The following is a 26,866-nucleotide window of genomic DNA, read 5'->3' as shown; positions in this document are numbered from 1 at the left end:
CCGGGCGACAAAGTAAAGGAGCGCAAAATTCGAGAGGAAAGAAGGAAAAATAAATATGAAAAGGAAGAAAAAAGTAATAAATAGTGCTCAAAAGAAAGGAAAAGCAGGGTTTATTTGTGAAAATTTTCTTACGCTTCGAGACAACCCTGGTGGCGCTTCATGCATGGTCTGTCGACCTCACTCATATGTACGGGAGGAAGAGGGGCGCAGTCGTATACTCTCGTACCGGGCGCTGATTTTCCACAGCACGACACTGTCACAATTTGATATATCTCCAACGTATTAAACAAATTGAGCGAAGTGCAATTATTACATCTATTCCTTATGTTTCTAACTCGCAAAGATATCAGCTTATAAAGATGTAACAAAAGCTGTAGGCCTACTAAATAATTTTTAAGAATGATATACTGTGAAAATATTTTGATAAGCTCGAACAGTTTATGACAAAGTGTACATTCACAGAAGTCCTGCCATTTCGTGTTATATTGGTCTCCCATAACACGTATTCCTACTTTTTATTGTTAGTAACATGGCCTATTCTGAATTTAAGGTCGAACATCCAATGCGATAATTTAATACTGTATTACTAACCAGTGGATCTGAAAAGGTAGGGGTACTCATGATGTCACGCCGTCCTCCGTGCCTATCTCTGCCCATTGTATTTTTTAGAACGTGGGGGAACGGCACATATATTTTCTGGAAGTTTGGGGACGACGTCCCTCCGCGTTCCTCCTTACTTTTACTCCTGCTACTAACACAAAAACTAGACTCCTCTTTGTTTTAATAATTATTAAACATCAATATCATTAAACTAAGTTAACCCTATTGCACATATAGTGTCGATTATTAAAATACTAAGTAACCAATGCGGTATCGCTGTGCACCTAATTAGATGTTATTTACTATTTATACAAACTATTCCCAAGAAATGAATGAATGAATGAATGGGGGTTAATGGGGACGTCAGCAACGAGGCTATATGTCCCCGGCACGATCAACAACGTTGCTCAGGACTGCAAGATTAAAAATGAATTACAGGCTAAAACGAAGACAGTGCAAAGGAACGAGAGTGCTGCTAAATGAATAGGAAAAGGAAAAAAGCAAAAGTGGAAGATAAAAGAATAAATAAGAAAAAAATAACAATAACAATATACAAAAATAAACTTAAAACATGTGAGACAATATAAAAATTTAGCAGCAATGAAACAATGACAACAGACTAAAAAGCAGCTCAGAGAACGTGAGCAACGCCAATATCATGCACGAACTCAAGCACCCGGCCAACAACATCACTATCATCCCCCAAAGCACGAGTAAGAACAGAAGGCAGTCCGTAACGTTCTCTGAGATCTGAGTATTCAGGACATTCCACAAGAATGTGCTGAATACTCAGGGGGACTATACACTCCTCACAATACGGACGGTTCAGCCGTATTCCCAAGAAAAGCTTGGTTTATTCGTACTGGTTTGTGTTACAGCTTGCAGCAAGTTAATTTGAGCTCGCGTCTATAACTAAAATAAACTTCACTCGACCTACAATCTTGTAGCATGGTCTTTGGGAGGAATTATCCTGATCGCCAAGCCAGTACCAGTCAAGGACAAGTTTCCAACTACAGACCAATCAGCCTCATGTCTTACATTAGTAAAATCTTCGAAAGGATTTTCCACTACTGATTCCATCAGATCACAGAGAATTAAAATCACTTCCTATTCACAAGCTTCTTTTCAAAATTCCTCTTACTTACAAGTATGCCTTATCTGCAAGTCAAGACTTTCTGCATCGCCCACCCAGGACTCGCCACGACCCTTGGCTTTACTCGAGCTGGAGTCCCCCAAAGATCTTGTCTCTCACCATTACTCTATAGCGCCCATCAAATAAACCTGCCACTTCCAACTTTGCTCTTGCCACCTTTACAGACAAGAAATCAATCTTTGTCACTCTGTCCAAATTGAACTTCATCGACCCTCCAACTCCGACCATTTGAACACATGGAAAATCACGTTGAACCTCAACAAAAAGGCAGTCATGAATGTCTTCGACAATCGCAAGGGCTACCGTTCTGCCTCACGAATGCAGGAACTTCATTTGCAGTGGAACTAAATACCAAAGGTTTCTGCATCGCACAGCACCCACATTTTGATACCACATTTACCCGGTTTGTTGGGCATATAAACTTTGAATGAACATCGCCCCCTAAATTTCACTAATTGCTCGTTAATTGTTCCGAAATCTTCCAGCCAGAATCGAATCCAGGACCTCATGCGCCTATCCCGAATATAATAATACAATATTTTTTTTATATATAAACATTTTCGTAAAGAAAATATACTAGTACGTATAATAATCGTAGTCTAATCCTTTACACTTAAAAAATATTTCATACCACAACGGACTGTACACTCATGTCCAAAATTATTGTCGCATATCTATAAATATGTTGTTGTAGGAATATAAGTTGATAACGAATTCGCTCGCTATTTCCTATCATGATAGTAGTAGTAGTCCCCCCGTTATGGCGAACTGAGTCAGCAAAAATTTTCGTGACGTCATAGGTCAAAGGTCAATGACCTTGGCCCGGGGTCAATGACCTAGGGGTACCTAGGACCACCCCCTCTAAATTTTGGCAGGGGTACCTTGGCCCACCCCCTAAATTTTGGCAGGGGTACATAGGACCACCCCCCTTAAATTTCGGAAATTGCCAAATCTAAAAATTTGGTATGGTAGCCTAGGACCATAGTATGTACCTCTATCAGTATTGGGTGTCTATGTCGTTCCCTTTCATGGGTAAAAAATTGCCAAAAATTCAAATTTCGGGGTTTTTTGACCTAATTTATCCCCTTGGATGAGGTGTTATTACCCTATATGGTTATATGGGCGTATACACGGGTCCATTACCTTTTATAAGACATGGGTATATTAATGCACCCCTTGAAAAATTTGGGAGGGGTACCTTGGCCCACCCCTTCAATTTTGGAAATTGCCCAATTTCAACATGCGGTATCATAGTACAGGATCCTAATATGTATTATGATAAATTTGGGTGGTCCACCTCATTCCCTTTTAGGGGTACAAAATTGCCAAAACTATAAACGTAAGCAATACGTTGTACCACGTGTTTGGTTTTTGACCTAATTTATCTTTTTGGATGAGGTCCTATTACCTTATATGATTATATGGTCATGTATAGGGGTCCATTACCTATCATAAGACATAGGTACATTTGTGCACCCCTTTAAATTTTTGGGAGGGGTACCTTGGCCCACCCCTTTAATTTTGGAAATTGCCCAATTTAAACATTTGGTATTATAGTATAGAACACTAATATAGATCACTATAAATTTGGGTGGTCCACCTCGTTCCCTTTTAGGGGTACAAAATTGCCAAAATTTTAGTACAACCACGTGTTTGGTATTTGGTACATTTTATCCCCCTTTGATGAGGTTCTATTACCTTATATGGTTATATGGTCATGTATAGGGGTTCATTATCTATCATAAGACATAGGTACATTGGTGCACCCCGGGAGGGGTACCTTGGCCCACCCCTTAAATTTTGGAAATTGCCCAATTTAAACATTTGGTATTATAGTATAGAACACTAATATAGATCACTATAAATTTGGGTGGTCCACCTCGTTCCCTTTTAGGGGTACAAAATTGCCAAAATTTTAGTACAACCACGTGTTTGGTATTTGGTACATTTTATCCCCCTTTGATGAGGTTCTATTACCTTATATGGTTATATGGTCATGTATAGGGGTTCATTATCTATCATAAGACATAGGTACATTGGTGCACCCCGGGAGGGGTACCTTGGCCCACCCCTTAAATTTTGGAAATTGCCCAATTTAAACATTTGGTATTATAGTACAGGACCTCAATATGTATCATGATAAATTTGGATGGTCCATATCGTTCCCTTTTAGGGGTACAAAATTGCCAAAATATAAACGTTGTACCACGTGTTTGGTTTTTGGTCCATTTTATCCCCTTAAATGAGATCCTATGATTACAGGGATCTATTTCCTATCATAAGATATGGGCACCCTTCTTAAATTTTGGCAATGGGGTACACTGAAATTGTCCAATTGAAGCATAGTACAGAACCTCAATATGTTTCGGTGGTCCTATTACCAAATTTTTTAGTACAACCACGTGTTCGGTTATTGACTCAATGTATCCTATTTGATAAGGTATTATACCCCTTTCAATTTGGTAGGACCCTTCGGGTGTAGTACGGTCACGTGATCGATGATTTGGTTTTGATGCGTGACGAGGTCCCTGGTCAATGTTCTCTAGGAATTAGGTGGAAACTTTGTCCAGGGTTCTCGTCTTATATCGCACAGTTCTTTAGGAGAATCTGATAACGTTGTATATGGAATGGACAATAAAAACACATAAATAAGCATAAATTGTATTTTATTCAATTTTCTGGTTTCTTCTTTTTCTTTCTTATTGACAATGTTTGTATAATCAGCTGGGTTTCTTCATTAGACCGCCTCCTCTTCTTGATTGTAATGATTTGTTTCCATGTTTTGCAGCATAGCACCCGTTTGCAAAGCTTCGTATTGTGAATTCTGTAAAAAAGAACGAGGAAAAAGATGATTAGTATAGAAATAGATGATGATAAAACAAATACACTTACAATGATAAATATGATAAAATTACCTGGAAGGTATATTGCAGCAGTCTACGATCATTAACCGTGGGTACTGTTGTGAACAAATATTGAATTTCACGCAGAGATTTTCCTTGGGCTTTACAGCACAAATAAAAATAAGCATAATAGCCACATACGGATGAACCAAGACTTTGCATTTGGCTATTATTATATTTATAGTATATACAATGAAGTTTTAAGAATGCAACATGTTGTGGTACATAAGGAGGAAGGCCATAGCTGTCAAAATATTCTCCAACACCGCGATGATCAATATAAATTGCAATCCAATGGCTTCCTAGTTTTGTGGATGGATCTGTATTTACAATGATTGCCAGAGGAAGAGAAATCCGTGAGGGCAACTCATCGCTTGCAAATACCCCAGTAAAATGATTTCTGAATAATGGACTCCCGTTTAAAGCACTAGCTAATTGTAATGTATTCAACATCGTGAATGGAAATGATACATAACGTATACGTACCTTGTAATTTAAAAGTCCAGGATAATGTTGCGCTGGTGGTCTATCTCTAGGAGTGAGGAAAACTCTCCATACACAATACAGTTTGCAGGTGCTGCTAATTTCTCTTGGAAATGAACTTCCAATCGGATGGCTCCATGTCGTTGTAAATTCCAATAGTGACAATCTCCAGCAGAAGAATCGGGAGTTAGGTCAAATACAAACAGTGTATATCCATTCTTGTAGTCGGCTCTTGAAATTGTATTTCCAGTATTGGTAAAATGTATGCCAGAGCCTGAGAACAATGTGTGGTACGATGAAATGTAGAGATTTTCTTCAAAGTTGGGTTGCAATGGTTTTGAAGGTACAGCTTTTCCATCCACGTACAATGTAAAGAAATTAATGTTTAGATGTTGAAATTCAAATGGATTGGTGGTAATAGTTCCACTGGATGCTTCATTCGATGTAAATCCTACAATAATACGATTTGGCAATGTTCCCATAAACAGGTTATCAATAGTTTTGGATTGTATATCCTTCGGGATGGTAAATGATTTCATTTGAACCCTTGTCAGAGGATACTTTGCCGGTGTAGATTGTAAAATTTTATTGTGTGCCAATTTGACACTAGGGCTGATGCTGACTTTTTTCACCTGCAACGATGCATCTAGAATATTGATTTTTGCATTGACACCACTTTCACCGGCCATGAGACAAAAGTTTGGCTTTGCAGGAATAAGTTTCACACGTAATTCCACTCCATGAATTAAAAATTTATCTTGATTAAAAATGTCACAATGAAGATGTCCAATCATATCGAATTTCATACTTTGTTTTGTCAGTTCATAGCGTTGTTGAAATCCTTTGTTCTCACTTGTGGTTGCGTTCATATGACCAGCCGTATCTTGAAACCACATTGCTGTTTGTAAATGTGTATTTTTAGCTCCATCACTATAATTGAGTAGTTTTTCCATGTACGAACGATATGGATGATTATGTGACGGAAATGAAATCAGTTTATTGTTCAAGTAGATTTGTACTTCACTAAACATAGCATTTAGAAAATCATTGACAGGTGCAATTGCTTTATCCGTATTGGTGAAGGAGGAACCATCTGGTTTCACAATTTGTGCTTGGATGTATAATAAGGTTTGTGGTAAATCAATGTATTCATCACTGCTACCACTCACTACAAATTCTATTGGTGAATTTTCAGCTATTGAACTAATTGGTTTGTAGCCAATAATACGATTGTCCAGAACACTGGTTTGCGTGGGCAACGTTGAAAAAATGTCCAATTCACTTTTTACACATTCACAGGATTGATGATGTAAGAAAGCCATCGTTGAATTAATCAAAAATATCTGGTGACGATGCCAATGATCTCTTCTTCTTCTTATGTGATAATTTACGTCTCTTTGTAGGATTGATGGTGTTGTTGATCGTTGGAAGGTCAACCTCAAACTGAGAGCAGTCATCCCATTTTCGTTTATGATATCCACTTCCCAGCATAGTTTTCAACTTATTTTTAGCTTTTTCTTGTAAATTCGATTTTGCCTCTTGCATACGTTGATGAAACGATTCTTCCAGCGGTTGATTCGAGATCACAACATCATTAATCATATTGGCACCTGATTTTAATAATTCTTTTCCCACAGTTTTAGCGCCTTGCTTCACAAGTGGTAACACTGAACGAAATAAGCCACCAAGGAAACTTCCAATGCCATGTCCTGCTTGATAGGGACTTCCCACATAGACGTTGCCGATACCGGATAACGCTTGTTTTTGGTAGTATTGCAAATACGGATCAGTCATGACGACGACGACGGAAATGTAGTTTTGTACACACCGTTCCAAAGGTGAATGGCATCCGATGACCTGTGCTATCCCTTATATCGATTTGTATTTGCTCAAAATTCATTTTTTCCACAGGAACATAATGTGCAGGATTAAAGATTTGTACTGCATGACTTCCAAAAGTATGATTTACAGGATCCATGTTGACAATTCGTAGCAAGGGTACCATTGTATCTCCAACAATGACAGATTCAATAATGTCACAATAGACGTACATTTGTGATGGTAAGCCTAATCGTACATCCGGTGTATATTGTCCCTTTTCCATATCTTTTAAATCACTTTTCGGGTCAAATCCAAGCATTAAACTAACACTTGGTGACAATTGTACAGAAGTATGGATTTCCTTTTTGGGATGTCTTATGAGGCATATATTATTAGTTGCATCATGGGATATAAATAAATTGGTTTCTTTATGATGTATATTAATTGCATGAATAAGATCCCGTATATTGTTATAATAGCGTACAGGGATCGTTACAACCTTCCACGGTTCCTGATCATTACTACTTGATGATTTGTAATATATTTTATTGTTTTTACTGTTAATGTTCAGCAAAGAATGTGGATAATGAATCTCTACAATTGCCACATCCCATTTCTGGCGAAACTCTACACGTCGTTGTAATTTCGTAATATATGAAGTCAATGTATTTTCTGGAAAATAATCCATGGAACTATTACTGGGAAGTGTAACGTAAAAATCTTGATCAGGTTCCATTCTTCTTCTTCTTCTTCAATGAAGTTGCAGGGATCCACGAATTGAATGAGGAAGGATATCCTTTCCACTGGACGAGATACTCCTTTCTGCGACCTTTTGTTCTTGTACGTAATATTTTATCGATGAGGAACGTCGAAGGGAGCGGTACTGGTTGTAATTCTTCTCTGTAGAAAGCACCATCGATAAGTTGATGATTTAAATCCTCTAGTCGATACACTGGTGGGTTTCTTGGTACAATGGCTTTTACTCTGAATATTTCCCAAGTCCAGTTCTCGAGGTAACCCTTGTCAAAGATACGTTTTGTTTTACTTATACGAACAGTATCACCAACAGATAAATCCGTATCTTGTTTTGAACGTTGTAGCTTTTTGTCGTATAAGTTATGCCACACCTCCAGTAAATTGTCCTGAGAAACGTTTGCAGGTGCCATTTTAATACTGGAATGCCGACTTTCATTGTATGCTTTTACAAGTAAAGGTAATACTTTGATGTAATTGTATGTTTGATATTTGGTAAAGTATTTCCACATACGATGTTTCAATGTCTGATTAAATCTTTCTGCGATGCTGGCTTTAATATCTGGATCCTTTGTTGTAACATGTTGCACGTTGTGTTTTCTGAGAAACTTTTGTACTGTCTTGTTGGTAAATTCAGTTCCTTGATCACTACGTAGTACAATTGGTTTCCTCTCCTGGAAAATCATTTCAAATGCATTCACTATATCCTCGGCACTTTTTGATTTTAGTGGTACAGCCCACCCGTACCGACTAAACACATCAATCACTGTAAGAATATAGCGGTAATTGTCATTATAGTTTTGAAGTGATTGTAAATCATTTAAATCACATTCCCATTGATCATCAATATTGTTGACAAGATAAAAATCTCTACGGAAACGACGACGTACAGGACGATGTAACGTGTAGGTAGGTTGTTTGTTTAACCAAAGTTTTATTTTGGCTAGAGGTATAGATTTTCCTGTGGCTTGCCATAATTTCTTTGCAGTAGAAAACGATGCAGGATGTGCTGAATTGTAATAAATGGATTTCAACTTTTTGTTCATGGTTTGTACGTTGACCATTGTGGAATGATATGTTTTCTTTTTGGTCGGACTTCTAAAACATCATCATCATCTTCTTCTTCTTCTTCTTCTCCGGAAGAAAATAATTCAGGTGCCGGTTTTGGTGGTGCAGATCCTTCAGATGCTGTTCTACTATTATGCTTGACAATATAGTTTAATCTTCGTGGATTACCAACCAATTCTTGAGGTGTGTTTGACGATGCAAGGTAGTTGCAAAACAATTCCCAGCCTTGAGGATTAGAATGTTTCCTCGGTCGAGTCACATCGCACATTAAATCTACAATATTGGATCCATGTAGTTTATTGTCGTTGATGTACACTGTTCCTTTATGATCCCACGTAATTGCGTCATCTTGTTTTAAACGACGGTATAGTAGTTCGGCTTTCTTACGATACATTTGTGGTATTGCGGCTAAAATTTCTTGTTTCGTGCTATCGTCAACATTCGGGACGTCACCATCAGGTTTCATTGATGTAATTGTAAGTGGTATTGGTTCTTCTTGTTTACGTATCACATAAAGATATTTCTGTAATATTCTATTGTACTGATTCCATTTTTCTTCATCACTTGGATACGATGTATTCAATATGGATTGCTTTCACGATCGAGATTAGATTCTCGATTTTCACTCACACGGGATGATGATGCATGCATTCGTTGAAGCATTTCTGGTGGCACTAAAACCATCTTCTTGCTATGTTCCATGATGTTTATTGTTTAAACAAAATACTGGATAACACACTTCCTACAATAGGTGCAAGTAATGCAGGTAAGAATCCTCCTTGTTGTACGGCTAAATGTTTCTTCTTTTTATCCAATGATTTTGTATTGTCTACGAGATAGCGGAGCGTGTTCTTGTAACGCTTTAATCTTGACTTCTGCGCACTTGTCAGTGGAACATTGCCTTTTAAGACATTATAACAACATTCACAAATACTATGAATTAATGAAGCGTCTGCATTGGCAATAATAGCTTTACGCAATCTTGGTTTAGCTTTGTGCAGAGCACGTAGCAGATCAGCGTGTTTCACTGTAGGAGACATCGTGACAGACTAAGTCATTTTTTTCACATGCACAATAATTTAAACATGTTTTGTTGGTACGTAAACATAATGATGCAAATCGTCGGGAAAAATATTTGTACGAAATCGCATTTCATCGGGTGTATCTTGTTTAAGATCCATCAGTAAATAACCATGTGGATTTCTTGTTGCGTCTGCATAACTTTCTTGTAGAAACAGTGGATGCTCAGGCATGATTTGATAACTCATATGCTTGATTTGTGACTTGTCACGTGGATTTTTAAACAACACCAAATACGAACAATTTAAACTCATATTTCTATTTGCTTTACTTTGATGAAATACATTTTGTGTTATAAAAATCACACTAATATTTCGATGATGTGATCCTTTTGTGAACATATCAACAATATCACTATTCACTTCTCGCATATGGTCATCAATAATAATCAAATGTGGTCCATCTTGAGGCTGAAAATCTTTCATTCGTGGAAGTCCTTCGTGAAATTCTACTGGAACTGGCATTGTTGCATACACGTCTTGCCATTCTGCATAATACCAATATATCTTACGAAATTTTGCATTGATCATGGTTGGGAGATGTGACAGTAATCGCTTCACAAAATACGTTTTTCCACACCCACTAGGCCCTGCGAGAATACAGGTAAATGGATGTTTCCACTGTGTATCCATGATGAACACTAACACCTTGTTTCAAAAATGATGCGTATTTAAAGCGAGTACACATTTTTTTTGTTTTAGTTTGTAAATTCTTGCACTCACTGGTGTGAAAAGGAAAAAAACAGTTCATCTGTTTATCGAATAGTTGAAAACCGTTTATTTGTTAATCGAATAGTTAAAAACCGGATAAAGTTTAACGGTTAACCGTGAAACCTGATCACTGTTTGATTTAAATTCTATTTGAAAATTTTTTGTTTCAAATTTTTTGTTCGAAATTTTTGTTTTGAAATTTTTCGTTTCCAAATATTTTTTGTTTAAAATTTGTTTTGAAATTTTTGTTTGTAAATTTATTGTTTCAAAATTTTTTGTTTGAAAATTTTTCGTTTCAATTTTTTTTTGGTTGAAAATTTTTCGTTTCAAAATTTTTGTTTCAACTTTTTTCGTTTCAAAATTTTTCGTTTCAAATTTTTGTTTTGAAAAATTTTTTAGTTTCAAGATTTTTGTTTAAAAGTTTTCGTTTTAATTTTTGTTTTGATTTTTTTTAAGTTTGAAAAGTTGAAAAAAAAGTTTTAAATGCCAAGAATCTTGTTCAAAGTTTCCACCTAATTCCTAGAGAACATTGACCAGGGACCTCGTCACGCATCAAAACCAAATCATCGATCACGTGACCGTACTACACCCGAAGGGTCCTACCAAATTGAAAGGGGTATAATACCTTATCAAATAGGATACATTGAGTCAATAACCGAACACGTGGTTGTACTAAAAAATTTGGTAATAGGACCACCGAAACATATTGAGGTTCTGTACTATGCTTCAATTGGACAATTTCAGTGTACCCCATTGCCAAAATTTAAGAAGGGTGCCCATATCTTATGATAGGAAATAGATCCCTGTAATCATAGGATCTCATTTAAGGGGATAAAATGGACCAAAAACCAAACACGTGGTACAACGTTTATATTTTGACAATTTTGTACCCCTAAAAGGGAACGATATGGACCATCCAAATTTATCATGATACATATTGAGGTCCTGTACTATAATACCAAATGTTTAAATTGGGCAATTTCCAAAATTTAAGGGGTGGGCCAAGGTACCCCTCCCGGGGTGCACCAATGTACCCATGTCTTATAATAGATAATGGACCCCTATACATGACCATATAACCATATAAGGTAATAGGACCTCATCCAAGGGAATAAAATGAGCCAAAAAACCAAACATGTGGTTGTACTAAAATTTGGCAATTTTGTACCCCTAAAAGGGAACGAGGTGGACCACCCAAATTTATCATAATACATGTTAGGGTCCAATACTATAATACCCAATGTTGAAATTGGGCAATTTCCAAAATTTAAGGGGTGGGCCATGGTACCCTTCCCAAATTTTTCAAGGGGTGCATTAATATACCCATGTCTTATGAAAGGTAATGGACCCCTATACATGACCATATAACCATATAAGGTAATAACACCTCATCAAAGGGGATAAATTGAGCCAAAAACCAAACACGTGGTATAACGTATTGCTTACGTTTATATTTTGGCAATTTGGTACCCCTAAAAGGAAACGAGGTGGACCATCCAAATTTATCATAATACATATTAGGGTCCTGTACTATAATACCAAATGTTTAAATTGGGCAATTTCCAAAATTTAAGGGGTGGGCCAAGGTACCCCTCCCAAATTTCTCAATGGGTGCATTAATATACCCATGTCTTATGAAAGGTAATGAACCCCTGTATACGCCCATATAACTATATAAGGTAATAAGACCTCATCAAAGGGGATAAATTAGGTCAAAAACCCCCGAAATTTCAATTTTTGGTAATTTTTTACCCATGAAAGGGAACGACATAGACACCCAATACTAATAGAGGTACATACCCTGGTCCTAGGCTACCACACCCAATTTTTAGATTTGGCAATTTCCAAAATTTAAGGGGGGTGGTCCTATGTACCCCTGCCAAAATTTAAGGGGTGGGCCATGGTACCCCTGCCAAAATTTAGAGGGGGTGGTCCTAGGTACCCCTCGGTCATTGACCCCGGGCCAAGGTCATTGACCTTTGACCTATGACGTCACAAAAATTTTTGCTGACTCGGCGAGCCATAACGGGGTCCCTACTACTATAGTATGTATATAATTGGCAAAAACATGTATGTGGAAAATTTCATAAGAACAATAAAACGAAAATAAAACTTTTTTTCCATTTAGCAAGATTTTGTTTTACTAATTCTAATTTTCGTATTTATACTTCTTTTCCTATGAAATTTACCACAGATATACATTTCCCGATTATACACATACTATCAATATTAAAAGTACCCTGCAAAACCAATATCAAATTATACTCTTACAAGAAGACAATTATAGATGTGCGATAATCATTTTCGACATGAGTGTATATCTGTATCATCATTTCTCAATCGTGCCGTGCCGCTAAGCGATTCGTTAAGATCAGACGTGTATCCTTTATTATACAAATTAATTGGGACAAGCTATTTTTCCTCAGATTATTTTTGTGATTACCAGTTGTTGTCTGTATCCAGCTTATCTAAGTTGACGTTGACCTTGACAATAAGAATGTCTTTCTCCAGTTATTTGAGTGTGGTTTGACTGGTTTTAGCCGGAAACAACTTTTTCAGCTTTAGTTGTAAGCTTTTGTGTCTCAAGATGGGTGTGACTTTTCTGCTTTCTATAAAATATGTGTTGCTTTCCTCTATTTTACTGTAAAATTGGTATTACTTTATCAAAGAAGCTTGCAATGCGTATGCAGATGGTGTAGGAAAATCAAGAATTCTTACGACATTTAAACCATCTGGAACATCGTCTCTAAAAAGGAGAAGTAAATATGAAAGAAACCGATAAAATTCTAATCAGAACTAGTAAACAAAATCTAACAAAACCAAGCAAAGAACTTCAAAGAGATTTATTGGCTAGTTTGTTATGGCGTTAGGGATTTAATTGTGCGCCATAGGCTTGTGGGAGCTGGCCAAAATGCAAGAAGACCAACGAAAAAAAAAGAAGCAATATTTGACTGCAGTCATGAAGAAAGGAACTTTCAGTATGGGCCAAAAGTATAAATCATGCTTTGCTGATGAGCTGATATTTCAATGCTGAAACTGATTTATTTGTTGTGGATTACGAAGCAAACATCGTTAGATGAAGCAAGTGTTAAGAGTCTTCATCCCGGCGAAATTAAAATACCGCTAATTTTACAGTAATTATGTGATATCTTCAAATAGATAAAAGATAATCGAAATGTGGAACAAGAGCGCCCTAGACAATATTATTTTACATGAGAAACCGTTATCACGACTCACTTATCTGCTTTCGATTTCGAGCCATTTTGAAAATCGGCATTTATTTTCGCGTTTCTAAACAGCTCAAAACGGAAAGCCACTAGATTACTTGTGATAACGGTACCTCACGCAAAATACTATTGTCTAGGGCGCTCTTGTTCCACATTTCAATTATCTTTTATCTATTTGAAGATATCACATAATTACTGTAAAATTAGTGGTATTTTAATTTCGCCAGGATGAAGACTCTTAACCCACAAGACTTGACCATGATCAATAAACTGTAAAACATTCTCACAGACATGTTTTGGGGTTCTTTCACAGCATATGGCACTGAAAGCTTAATTCCTATTGAAGTTATGATGAACTTATCCAAATATTCAGAAATATCATGTAATCTAAAAAAGTGGTGAGTGTTTTGCGCATGAGATGGCGTGAATGTCCAAAATCTCAGGATATATGACTCTTAGTGGGTCAAACCTAACATTTTCCCCACAGCTAACAGTTGAAGTTAGTGGATGTGCAAAAGTACTGGAATTCTTACAATCAGATGTAACGGTATTGTGCCGTGAGGATGAGGAACTTTATAGAGTGGTGCGCTGCATTTTACAAGTTTATTTCAGTAAAGGACGCAAATGCTGCGTAGACCTATGAAAAAAATATACTGTTTATGACGGAGATATACTATTAAAAGCAACAACTAAAAGAGTGTTCAGTTGCTTTCGTTCTTTAGATCTTTAAGACTCTCCTCGCAGTGGGTGACCAACTACAGAAAAGTGGATGATATTCTGCCAAAAGTCGAGCAAGAACGGCATGTAAAGAATCTGACATCGCCAATGACCTCAGCATCCATAACCAAACAGTATTAAGCCATTTGGAGAAATCTGGCTACAAAAAAGATCGCCGTCTGGATATCACATGATCTGACACAAAAAATCATCTAAGTTATCTAAATTTTATCTAAAAGTTATTTAAAATTATAATACCACACTTTATACTAATTTGAGGACGCTGAATCCAATGAAACTACAGTATACATTTCCATGAGGTTCTTAGAAAAGTTATCTAAAATTTGAATACGATATTTTATACTAATTTGAGGACGCTGAATCCAATGGAACTACAATATACATTTCCATGAGGTCCCTAGAAAAGTTATCTAAAATTTGAATACCACATTTTATACTAATTTGAGGACGCTGAATCCAATGGAACTACAGTATACATTTCCATGAGGTTCTTAGAAAAGTTATCTAAAATTTGAATACTACATTTTATACTAATTTGAGGACGCTGAATACAATGGAACTACAGTATACATTTCCATGAGGTTCTTAGAAAAGTTATCTAAAATTTGAATACTACATTTTATACTAATTTGAGGACGCTGAATACAATGGAACTACAGTATACATTTCCATGAGGTTCTTAGGAAAGTTATCTAAAATTTGAATACCACATTTTATACTAATTTGAGGACGCTGAATACAATGGAACTACAGTATACATTTCCATGAGGTTCCTAGAAAAGTTATCTAAAATTTGAATACCATATTTTATACCAATTTGAGGACGCTGAATCCAATGGAAATACAGTATACATTTCCATGAGGTTCCTTCAGATTATCGATGTTCCTCTTTCTGAATTTCAGCTCCGTAAGTTTAACGGCTTGTGAGATACTCAATTTTTTCGCAAATATTCGGATTCCCACTATTCCTTAGGATATTATTATAATGAACGCAATATGGTAGAATCACAGTTTGGATTAAGGCCTAACTATATACCAAAAGCCATTTCATTTGACTGCAATTTGGCCGTAATGATTAGGCACACATAGTTACATTCAATTTTTATATAATAATTTAAATATTACAGTGATTCAAAAAAAAATATTTTTTCCACTAGTTAGCTCCTCTAAAACTTACAGGCTGTGTGTCTCGAAAGCCAAGTAGTAGTATAAGTCCTATTGTTATTATTACAATTAAAAATATCAATATCCAAAAATGCCTCAATTTCTTTTTCCACTTAGGAGATAATATTGCATGATCCGAATAACTCTAGTATATACACAAATCATCATTTGTCATATTTTACCGAAACGCTACATGGCTTTTCCGACAACCTGATACTGGAAATGTTGTTAATACGCAAAATTCATTGATCTCATCAATTTTTCACTTACTCTCTTATGATCATCACAACCTTTAAGGTACTTCCCGTAGATATAGAAAGGTGAAATGTAGTATCCAGGCTTGCTGTAGCGTCCAACTAAACAAATAAAAAGCAATAGGATAATATTTCCCTCCTCCAAACCCCCTACAACGAAGTGTGTTGATTATTCAACAAAAAGACTTGAAATCCAATATATGTAGCCAAGTCTCGATTTTGCAATAATAATAATAATAATAATAATAATAATAATAATAATAATAATAATAATAATAATAATAATAATAATAATAAAGGAATAACAGAATTACAAAATCAATTACGTAAACAATACCTTCCAATTAAGAAAAAAATATTGCCACGACGGGATTCGAACCCGTGTCTCTGCCATACGAGTTTCATAATTTGCCAATCTACCACAAATTCCTCATACAAAGATAAAACAATAAACTAGTAGTTACGGGAGATAAAAATAGAACTTTCTTTTTCTACACGTGTTGATTCAATTCAAAGAATGTAAAAATAATATCTGCCGGTTTGCATTTTCGCGGATTCTTAATCTTACTTTTTAAATTTTCATAACACTTTTTTTCATTAAAATAGGATTGAAAATAATACTCAAAAAAGTGATTTACCGATTATTTTTAAAAGTTTTCGTAACACTTTCTCATTAAAATAAGTTTGCAGTTTTACTATACGGATCCATAGTAAAAGTAGTAGTAGTAGTAGTTGTAATAGTAGTAGGAGGAGGAAGAGGAACGGGTTAGAAGCCCCGCAGGGGTTGGTTAGGTTTTGTTCTTTTGCCCAAATTTTTCTGTACATTTTACATGACCAACTTCAAACAGCTGGCTAGGGTAGCGCGCAAATACTGAAACTCTTGGGATCGGCGTAAATGCTGCCGGCTTTTCTTCTTTGGAAATTAGAAGTTACGATGAGGAAGAATAGTAGTAATGTAAATCGGTAGCAGCTATAAACGATGAGGTAGCCTCAACTTGAAGAACGTTTCGTAATATTTTCCTTATTGACGAAGGTCTATACAACTTGTTTTCGAGTTAAACAAGAAAATCTCGAGTAAGTCATTGTGACACTCATAAGGAATGTCTTTTTATACGAGCATTAGTATTTTGTATATTCTTACATGCAACGACTTTAACTAGCTAATAGTTTAGATAAAATGTGAAGTGACGCGGTAGGTAAGTGGTTAGCGTATTGAACTTCTATTCGCCAGTCCCGAGTTCGAATCCCGGCCAGATTGAAACTTTTTTAAATGTTTCAATTTCAATACATTCTTAGTGTTACAAGCAAGATCTTCTCTCCTCCAGAAAGAAAAAGATGTTGGAATGAGGGGAATTGGAGAAGGTCTCTCAATGGAGGCAATCATTTACAAACTTATTTCCAGCAGTTGTTCTAAATTTGATATTTTCAGCTACTTTTAAGCATTTCCTTATTTATGCGTGGTCAATATTTTATTACTCTAAACATACAGTATATAAAGATATAATACATTACATACACAACAATATTGAGATTAATATATGGTGTTCTTTGGAAAACACGATCCGAACCATAGAGATTCATCTTAGAATGGAGAACTATTTCGTTACTCACCTACTTTACAATTTTACCTGTATAAACACCTGGATTAGGACTACCAACTGCTGTCAGTGCCGAGAAAAGTTACGTGTAAGTTGGGATGCATCTGTATAGGCGTTCTCACAACTGCAAATGACCTGTACCTCAAGTAATGGAATTATAACAGTCAGGAGTCCAGGTACTTATGCAACCAGTAAAACACATGCATCTAGATGTATAACTTTCAGGTATTTGATAAAATGTTTAGGCAACCAAAGTCGCATTTAGGATATGTGGGTTGCATAACCTGCACTTACAGCAGGGATGCAAATAAGCAACAAAATTTTACTCGCCCAAGAAAAAAGCTACTAGCCACATCCCACAATAGAAATCATTTACTTACCTTCGGTATGATATTAAATACTCTCCCGCACCAATGAACCACTCGCCCCGGGCGAGTGGTTATTTGCATCCCTGACTTACAGGTAGTAACAATTGCAATGCCAGTTTGAAAACCAATCAAGACTGTTAGTCCCAGACCGAATATAGAACTCATAATCACAAGTACTGGATGTTGTAAACGTACTTTCTTAACTGTGCAATCCGAAAGTCGTACTTGAACAAGGATCTAAGTCTTAAAATTAAGTATAAAACTAGTAAATTCTCATATGTAATATTTTCGAAGTATTATATTTTCTGCTGTTTTATTATTATTATTATAAAAAACATTCCAAAATTTGGATTCATACTTTACAAGTATATATTCGGGCCAATAGGCTATATAGCAAAATGTATCCACTGACTGACCTACTTTATATAAGTAATCAGATCCTATCAAGATAAATGGTCGCACCCTGTATATACAGGGTGATTATAAATGATTCATCGGGTTTAAAAGTGAAATGTGTCGAAAACTATAAATACAATACGTTTCTGCTAATGATGAAACGACAAAACATATTTATGGATGTTTAATTTCTCATATTTGTATTGTAATCTTGGCTCGTGGTGACAGATGGCAGCACAAGCCTAGTTTCTAAAATGGCGTCTATGCAACTGAAATCATTGGTATTCCTTTGTTACCGTACAGCGTGCATTCCGTAGACAGTTTGCAACTGCACCGCCAGAGGTTCTGAGATAGTATCGACATTTTAAAGACACTGGCTGTCTGTGTAAAAGTAAAAACACAGGACGCCCGAAAGTTCCTGATGAAACAGTGGAGCAAGTTAGGGTGAAAAAGATTTCCGTGTCTGTGACAAAGGAAGTCACATCGAACATTTTGTCACAGTATGTCTGCAACTTGGATAGTTCCTATATACGTTCTTTATTGTATGGGTTATACATTTCTTTAATGTAGCCGTTTTAAACGCGATGAATTATTTATAATCACCCTGTATATGGATATAGGGTGGACCCTTTATCTTAAAATACCTTGTAACTTTTAAATTACACATATCCTTATATGAGGGTCGTCCAGTGAGTAAAGAAATGTTTGATTTTGATTTGATTTTAGTTTAGCGTCCCGTTCAGCAGCGAGGCTATATGAGACGTGGACCTACTGATTAACGTGGAATCCAAACCACATGAGCTCCCGCCGGGAATCAAACCCGGGTCTCCCACGCCAAAGACGCGTACGCTAACCGCTTAGCCATGAGAGAGCTTTGTAAAGAAATGTTTTAGCATGGTTAAATAGAAACAAAAGATATCAGCAAAAGACTTTATTTACAAAGCCACAGCACCTTACTCTATTTTTCTACGTAATGGCCATAGTTGTCAAGACACTTGTTAGAACGTGGGACCAATTTTTCAATGATGATGTTATACTTATCTGCTGCCAAAGATTTGAGCCAGGTTGTCACTGCTTTCTTGAGTTCCTCATCATTTGCAAACTGTTTTCCACCCAAAAAGTCCTTAAGTTTCGGGAATACCTGAAAATCACTTGGTGCCACGTAGGTTTTCTTGAATTTTTTGTTCGCCTTTTTCCTTCAGTTGTTCCGTAACAAGTGCTTGTCTCCCATTCCGATCTTCATCATCCATGCTGATCTTTCCTTGATTAAACATAAAGCACCATTTCCTCATTGATGACTCGTTCATTGCACTATCACCATAAACATTCTTTATTTGCCTATAAATTTCAATAGGCTTAAGTTTTTGCGCGTTCAGCAAACGAATGACACTCCGTACTTCACATTTGGCGGGATTTTCGATTGGCGCCACCACTTTGAATCTCCGCAAAAACAAGTAGCGTGACCGCACAGCATTGATTCACACTGGAGTGAAGGAAGGAGATAATTGCCGTGCACGCAATCGCAGTGATGGAGGATCGGCGCCGCGCGCGATGTGTAATCGTTGTTTGCTTTCTGGACTTCCCTCGTGTAATACAAGATTGAATCAGTTTGTCTTGTCTTGTCGTACACCATTACCGGTCAAATAGATAGGTGTACCAGCTCGCTAGTCATATGTGCTACGAATGTAAAATTGTCAAATGTGTACCTCACACGGAGGATTTATGATTCAGAAACATAATTGAATAAAATACAGGACACAATTGGGAAGAAAGGACAAAATCGGGAAAAAGGTCAAAGTCAGGAAAAGGTCAAAATCGGGAAAGAAGTTCAGACACTGAAAGAGGACTGAAAGATAAGTTGAACAGGGCAAAAAGTTAGAGGAAAGTGGGAAGTGTAAAATGAAAAAACGAACAAAGAGTAGAAAAAAGAAGGGGATGTATGTACGTGTAAATGTAAAAGAAAGTGTAGGTGTAGCGTAGGTTTATAGGAGATCCCACTCAACTCTCTTCCTCGCAGAGCACCACCACACACGAGGCACTCGCCGTAACGGCCACTGTAGAACTCCGCATCAGTTTGTGTGTAACGCTCATTCTTAAATAGATGTCTCTATCTGTGCGGCTTGCCTGACTCACCAATAGATGGGAGCAGCGTAGAAGGAATTTGGGGATTGAAATGTAACTTAAGAATGGCATTGTTTCAATTTAATTCAATAAAATAGGACAAAGCTCAATTTTAATCTACATTGTTGAGCGAGCCGAAGACTTCTAATAGAGCTATTTGTAAAATAAAATAAATCTATTATTGTTATTTAAACCTACAAAAATGTAAATAGAAGTTTTCTACTACCTCAGAGATCTAAAGTGAACACAACCTGTTCCAAATAATAGAAGTTATATCTTCTAAATTGCTATTCTTCAAACAGTTGTTGCTTATATGTATGAGCAATCCGTGTTAGAACACACAAACAGCTATGATACACTATCTTAAGTGACTGAATCCTTACCTACAGGTATGATACACTATCTTAAGTGACTAAATCCTTACCTATTTCTGGTGAACCGCTACGGAAATCCGAGAAGAAAAAATCTCGATGAAGCTGCTGCAAAGATTCAAGGCTTAATGATCCATAGAGGTACAAAGTGGTTAATGCCACAGCTCCCGTTACCAGTAAAGCGACCCGCAATCGAGGCCAGCTCTGTAAGCAATTCATTCCTCCATTAGGCATTCAGCCAGCTAGAGAGAAAAAAAAATAGACAAAGAAAGAAACACTGTTAATTACGTCATAATTACAATTCATTAAAATAATAACTTTTGCAATGAATGATAATGAATTTGGCAGATTTTACAATTAAGTTAGAAGCAAGATTCGTTTAAGATTGTTTTAGAAGTAGTTTCATGCTTTTCAAAATACTGAAGGGAAAATATGTTTTATTATTAGCACAGCGAAACCTCTGAATAGCGGACATCGTTGGGACATGATCACGTGTCCGTTAATGACAGATGTTCGTTACAGAGAGATTATACAAATTTAGATTACTCACAGCTCATATCCTAAATGCATAAACGAAGGAGGATCACAAACTAACGTTGCAACGCTGATGTTTCTGGAATTTCGTCTGTTATAGAGGAATGAAGAGTGTGTGATAATTTTAATACATGGAGTTGGCAACTGTGCAGAGTTTCAGTCACTCGCCACCTACGGAGTTAGTTGTAGGTAAATATAAATTGCGATATAAATTTGGAAAACTGATCTCTCGAAGAGGTCCGTTCAGTTCAACGATGTTATAAAATAGAGGATCTATCCATGTGTATCTTTATCCTATTAAATCAACGAAGACAAAAAACAACCGAACATCGGCACGTCTGATTGGCTACTCTCGTTTCCGCCATCTACTGATTGGTTACTTTCGTTTCCGCCATGATTGTTGGCTCAAAACATTGCGACCTTATTGGGCGGAGTGGGCAGAGTAGGGGTGGCGAAACTGTGACGTATGGCTTCAAGATTTTGTTGTAAGGGCAGATCCTCTATTTTATAACATCCTTGGTTCAGTTATTCGATTTCTGTGCGGTGAAACATGTAACCGCGGCTGAAATTCACAGGCAGCTGGTACAGGTTTACGGAGTAACTTAAGTGTCTCGTTAGCATGTCGCAGAATCTTGTAGAAAATTTGTAGAGAAAGCATCACGGACGAGGAGCGCAGTAAACGATCTAGCACGGCATCAACAGATTTGAACACAGCTCACGTAGAGGAGCTGGTTCAGGATAACGGGACAACCTGTTTCCGCACTCGAAGCAGTACCTAGGAGGATGTCGCTTCACTCAGACAAGTAGAAACACTTCGTGAGAACGTGGCAGCACACGCATGGACAGCATTTTTACCAAGAGGGACTTTTCAAACTCATCCCACAACGCGACAAATACCTCAACCGACATGGACACTACACCGAAAAATAACCTAATGTATGTACTATCTGTTGGCTGTATCGGTTGTATATACACGTTTCACTGCAGGCTCTGTAACCTTACTTTCCGATCACACCCTCGTATTACGCAGTAACTACATCTTCTTTAAGCTTTAATAATGATATTAATGATAATGTATGTGTCGGTTTGTCATTAGCTTTTCACATAGAAAGTAACAGAGACACAGACAGCTCTTCACTAGATGTAATCGCCTACGAAACCCTTTCTTTCGATTTTCTCCTGGAATAAGATGGGTCGTGTTCGGAGGTAATGTATGCATTAAAGGAGCGGAAAAATATACAAGAGACGACGGATATTATTAATGGTGGTGGATTGAAGTTTAGCGTCCCTTTCTGCAGTGAGACGATATGTGTGTGTGGGGGGGGGGGGTGATTTATACTTATGTTTGGTGAAATAAAACGTCGCCTCCTGAAAACTGAGTTTTTGACTTATACTGTTTCTACTGAGCAATCTTTGCAGATGGAAAAACGTTATAAAGGGAAATGGATATAACCACTAGACCTGCAAGAAGAGCGATATACAGGGTGTTTCAAAACAACACCGACAACGTTTGGGAGGTGATTCTTGACACCAAGATAAGACAAAAAGTATACACCAAGTTGGGTGCACAAATGCTGCCAAAAACATGAAAAAATGAACTTTAAAGGTCCATAGTTCCAAAACTATGAGATCTACCGTAGTCATGTCAAGACTTCACTTAGGAACTAGTATGGCCCTATTCAAATATCCAAGTTTCAGAGTCCTGCGGTACTTCTGCAACAATTTTTATAGAGGTAGTTGGTGAGTACTTCAAATTGTATGCCCATAGCCAAACTCCCTCTACAAAAATTGTTGCATGAGTACCTTAGGATTCTGAAACATATATCTTTGGATAGTGCACATATTGGTTCCTAAGTGAAGTTTTCAACCGACTACGGTAGATCTCATAGTTTTGGACCTTTAAAGTTCATTTTTTTTTTTTTTTATGTTTCGGCAGCCTATAACTCCGAAAGGAAGCATTTGTGCACCAAGGTTTGCCTATACTTTTTGTCTTATCTTGGTGTCAGGAATCACTTCCCAAACGTTGTCGATGTTGTTTCAAAACACCCTGTGTATGCGGTGTAGACCTAGTGATTAACAGGGTATCCGAACTCCAAGAGCTACTTCCGAAAATCGAACTCAGGTCTTCCGCGCTAGAAGCTCGTAAGCAAAATATAATTTAAGTCAGATTTGACGCGTCTACAACGATTTCACTTCTCTTTGATTTGCATGATGTTGGGGTCTTGTAGCTTGTCCAGAGTAATCTTGGCATTAGCTGATCAAAGAACGTCTTAGTGTCTGTCCTTAGTTCTCTTCGATTCCTTTCCATCCCCCGTCTCGTTTAGCCTAACCGGCATAAGCGTGGGACGTAAAACTGAAAGATTTCATTTCATTTTTTCCTTTCCATCCGTTGCAAAAATGTTCAACACACTCCCATCCACTTGTTGCAGGACAAAGTTTTAGAAGAAGTTTCAGATCTTCCAGCTTCCTTCCATGTTTTTATAGTTTCGCAAGTGTTGGTAAAGCTGCTTCATGGAAAACGTGGATGACATTTCGAGATGTATAGCAAGTTTGGGTGATTGCGGATAGAGTCGCTGAATCCGGACATCCTAAGCTTACGATAATACTGTTCTTCTCATGTGTAATGTAGAGACTTGTTGTGATGCCTATTTGAAGCACCGTACCTTCCTACAGTTCAGTGCTGAGTATTAAGTGCAAAGAGTGTTATACGTAGTTTCAACGGTGGGGGAAAGAAGAAGAAACAGGAAAGTTCATGAACGTTTTTTTGACCTGATTTAACTTTTTAGTGGAATACGTTAAGGTTTTACACAGAAGTGGTTGTCAGCACATGGTGAAGTAAGACATATATCGAAGCGAAGACCCTACTTTACTCGTTGCATATTGGAAGAATTCTATTATTTTGCGAGTGACTGCTCAACGCGTGCTCAAGTGTACAGTGCTCAAAACGGGCGAATCCGCACGTTTAGGGAAGGGTGAATTCGGACACGTTTATTACGTTAAGCTGAATCCGGACAATGTCATTAATGAACTACGAGGATTTAGAACACTATCTCCTCCCTCGCTTTTCACCTTTATGAGTGTGAAATAGAGGTCTACTGAGGCCCTACGTGAGGTATATTCCTTATATCTATCGTCTATTCACTTTTGCCATAAAAGAACTACGAGGACTTACCAGAAAAAGTTATAAAATTATCTTAGGATCTACCAACACAACTAAATTACAAAATGCTAATCAGAACGTACCAGCCCGTAACTTAGATTTCTTTTTGTGGAGGGGCAAGCATTAATACGCGTATTTGGGCCCCCTAGAAAAGTTGTTATTCTAATTCTTGAGCCCCCTCTTTCTATCTTTCTCTTAATCTATATGGGGCCCCCGGAGCCTGTGGGCCCTCCTGCACGGCAAGGTCTGCGTGGCTGTTAGTTACGCCCCTAGGCCCGTTCCACACATGAAAAATTAATTAAAGGGACAATATTGACAAATTTCAAAGTCATACGAATAAATAGTATTTCTAGGGCCCCTAATAGTAGACATTTTTATTGAAATGGGCCCACGACTCAATTTTGTTTTATTGACCTTTTGTCTGCTCCTTTGTTATGTAATGTAGTGATCCTGTTTGATGCTTCATCTATAATTTTGTGTTTGTATCGTATATGGAGTAAGAAAATATTGTTTTAAAATGACCCCCCTCGGACGGCAGGGAGCTTCTCTGAAGGGGGCAGTTGCCATCCTGCCCCCCACAAGTTACGGCCCTGTAAGGTGCTCAGAAATTCTACACTACTGAATGGCTACATCATCGGGTATATTCCCATTTGATCTGCAACAAGTTCAGGAACAAGAATTTCTTTTGTCGAATAAACATGATCCGCCAGTAAGCTGGAAACAATTCCTCTTCTGTCTCGTCAGACTCATCCTCAAACACGTCTCAATCGCCTTCAGAGTCCTCAATTAAACAGTTCATATCTTTTCCTGCTGTTGTTTCTTCCAATCCCACATTCCAAAGGCGTGGGATGTTGCTAAAAGATCAAGTGTCACGAATTGCAGTTTGTTTCAAACTGTCCCCTCAAACACAATCGAAGGTATGAATGAAAACAACTGTGAATTTTGTAGGAAGAATTATTATACACCATCATCAAAAGCAAATACGGTTCCTTGGTTGTCCTGTACTGTGTGTTAGACCTGGTTTCATGAAAGATGTGTGGGAGGGGATGAGGAACTCTATTTTATCTGGTGGACGATGTGTGTGAATTATGACTAGTGCTTCACGAAACTGGCAGACGTCATTAATGCAAAAATAAATGAATAAATAAATATTTTTTAGTCTCAGTGCACACATATAATACATTTTACTAATAATCTAGTTGTTACTTGCAAAAATATAGTAGTACAATGTAGTTCTAATGAAAACAAATGTGATTACTATGTTTAATGATTAAACACTAAAGCCATAGTTACATTACTGTGCATTTAGCTTACAATTTCAACAATTTCCTGGAAATTAGTATAGAAATTATTATTTTCGTAATTTGTATGTATTAATCATGTATTTGTATTTATATTCTGTACTTATCATGTTAGAATCTTAGTGTAGCAAGATAGTAAGCTAAAATATACCTATCATGTATATATCTTCCTTCAAAGTTCAGTGTCCGGAATACCCAATCTACTGTCCGGATTCATCCTTCCAAATTTGGAAATCAAAGATTTTGTCAACTTTCAGAAAATTATTTTTTTATTTCTTAGCATGCCATTCCAGGAAAACTATTTCAGTTTACATGCATACCAACATGTCATTAAATAATATGACAAAGTATTGGATATTTTCGTTTAGCAGGGTAGTAGTAAAAGAAAGAAACATCAGAACTGTCCGGATTCACCCAAACTTACCCTATAGACAATGTATTTTTGGGCTCTGAAGATTTATTTATTCTTAATCACTGAGCCCTTCGCAGTGAAAATGTACCATTCCTTACGTTCAGTTGAGACTGTGAATGAGGCCAGATGGTAATGATTTACTCTTATATCAGTTTCAGCTTAGTTGATAGCGTAATCTTCGTATAGCATCATTTTTTAGGTTTACAAACAAATTCATTTTCTCCTGAATTTCTCGGGAGCTACGCAAGAGCTTTTATACTCACATATTCGTAGATTTCCACCCTTTCATACTCTGGTCGTGTATGTCGGCAAGTCATTCTTCAAACTCCCTGAAGGACGCGTCCACACAGCCTTCACGTGAACTCCTGTGTTAACTTTACTCAAGTGTCTCTGAAATGCATCTGCATTATCTCATTGCGCCTGAAGAAATCGAATTAGACCCCATAGCACAGGCTTCTGGACCTTTCGACTGCACTCAGTAGCTATATTTTTTCACACCCGTTACTTCATAAGGATTGAACGAGAGTGTCTGTCTCGAAGTGGGGCATCTGCAATGTTCAATGAATAATTTCTCTTCTTTTCGTTTCGTCATTTTATGTTGTTCTCCTCTCGTGATATAACGCAGGTTCTAATCCCTTGTAGTATTTTTTT

The 26,866-nt window shown here is 37.1% G+C and overlaps 1 protein-coding gene across 1 annotated transcript in view; it reads right to left on the bottom strand.

The window, feature by feature from the left end:
• The window catches only part of LOC145676221 (uncharacterized), a 118,089-nt gene that overhangs the window by 34,910 nt on the left and 56,313 nt on the right, over positions 1 to 26,866 (bottom strand). The window contains exon 2 of the mRNA XM_081747147.1: positions 20,862 to 21,050. Coding sequence (XP_081603273.1) covers positions 20,862 to 21,042 — 181 coding nt within the window. The 5' untranslated portion in view covers positions 21,043 to 21,050. The remainder of the gene's footprint in view (positions 1 to 20,861; positions 21,051 to 26,866) is intronic.

The sequence above is a fragment of the Thermobia domestica genome, chromosome 18 (genome assembly GCF_964235325.1).
Source record: "Thermobia domestica chromosome 18, izTheDome1.hap1.1, whole genome shotgun sequence".
In the NCBI taxonomy this organism is placed as follows: domain Eukaryota; kingdom Metazoa; phylum Arthropoda; class Insecta; order Zygentoma; family Lepismatidae; genus Thermobia; species Thermobia domestica.
Note: the sequence above shows the minus strand (reverse complement) of the source record. Positions and strands in the feature narration are given on the sequence as shown.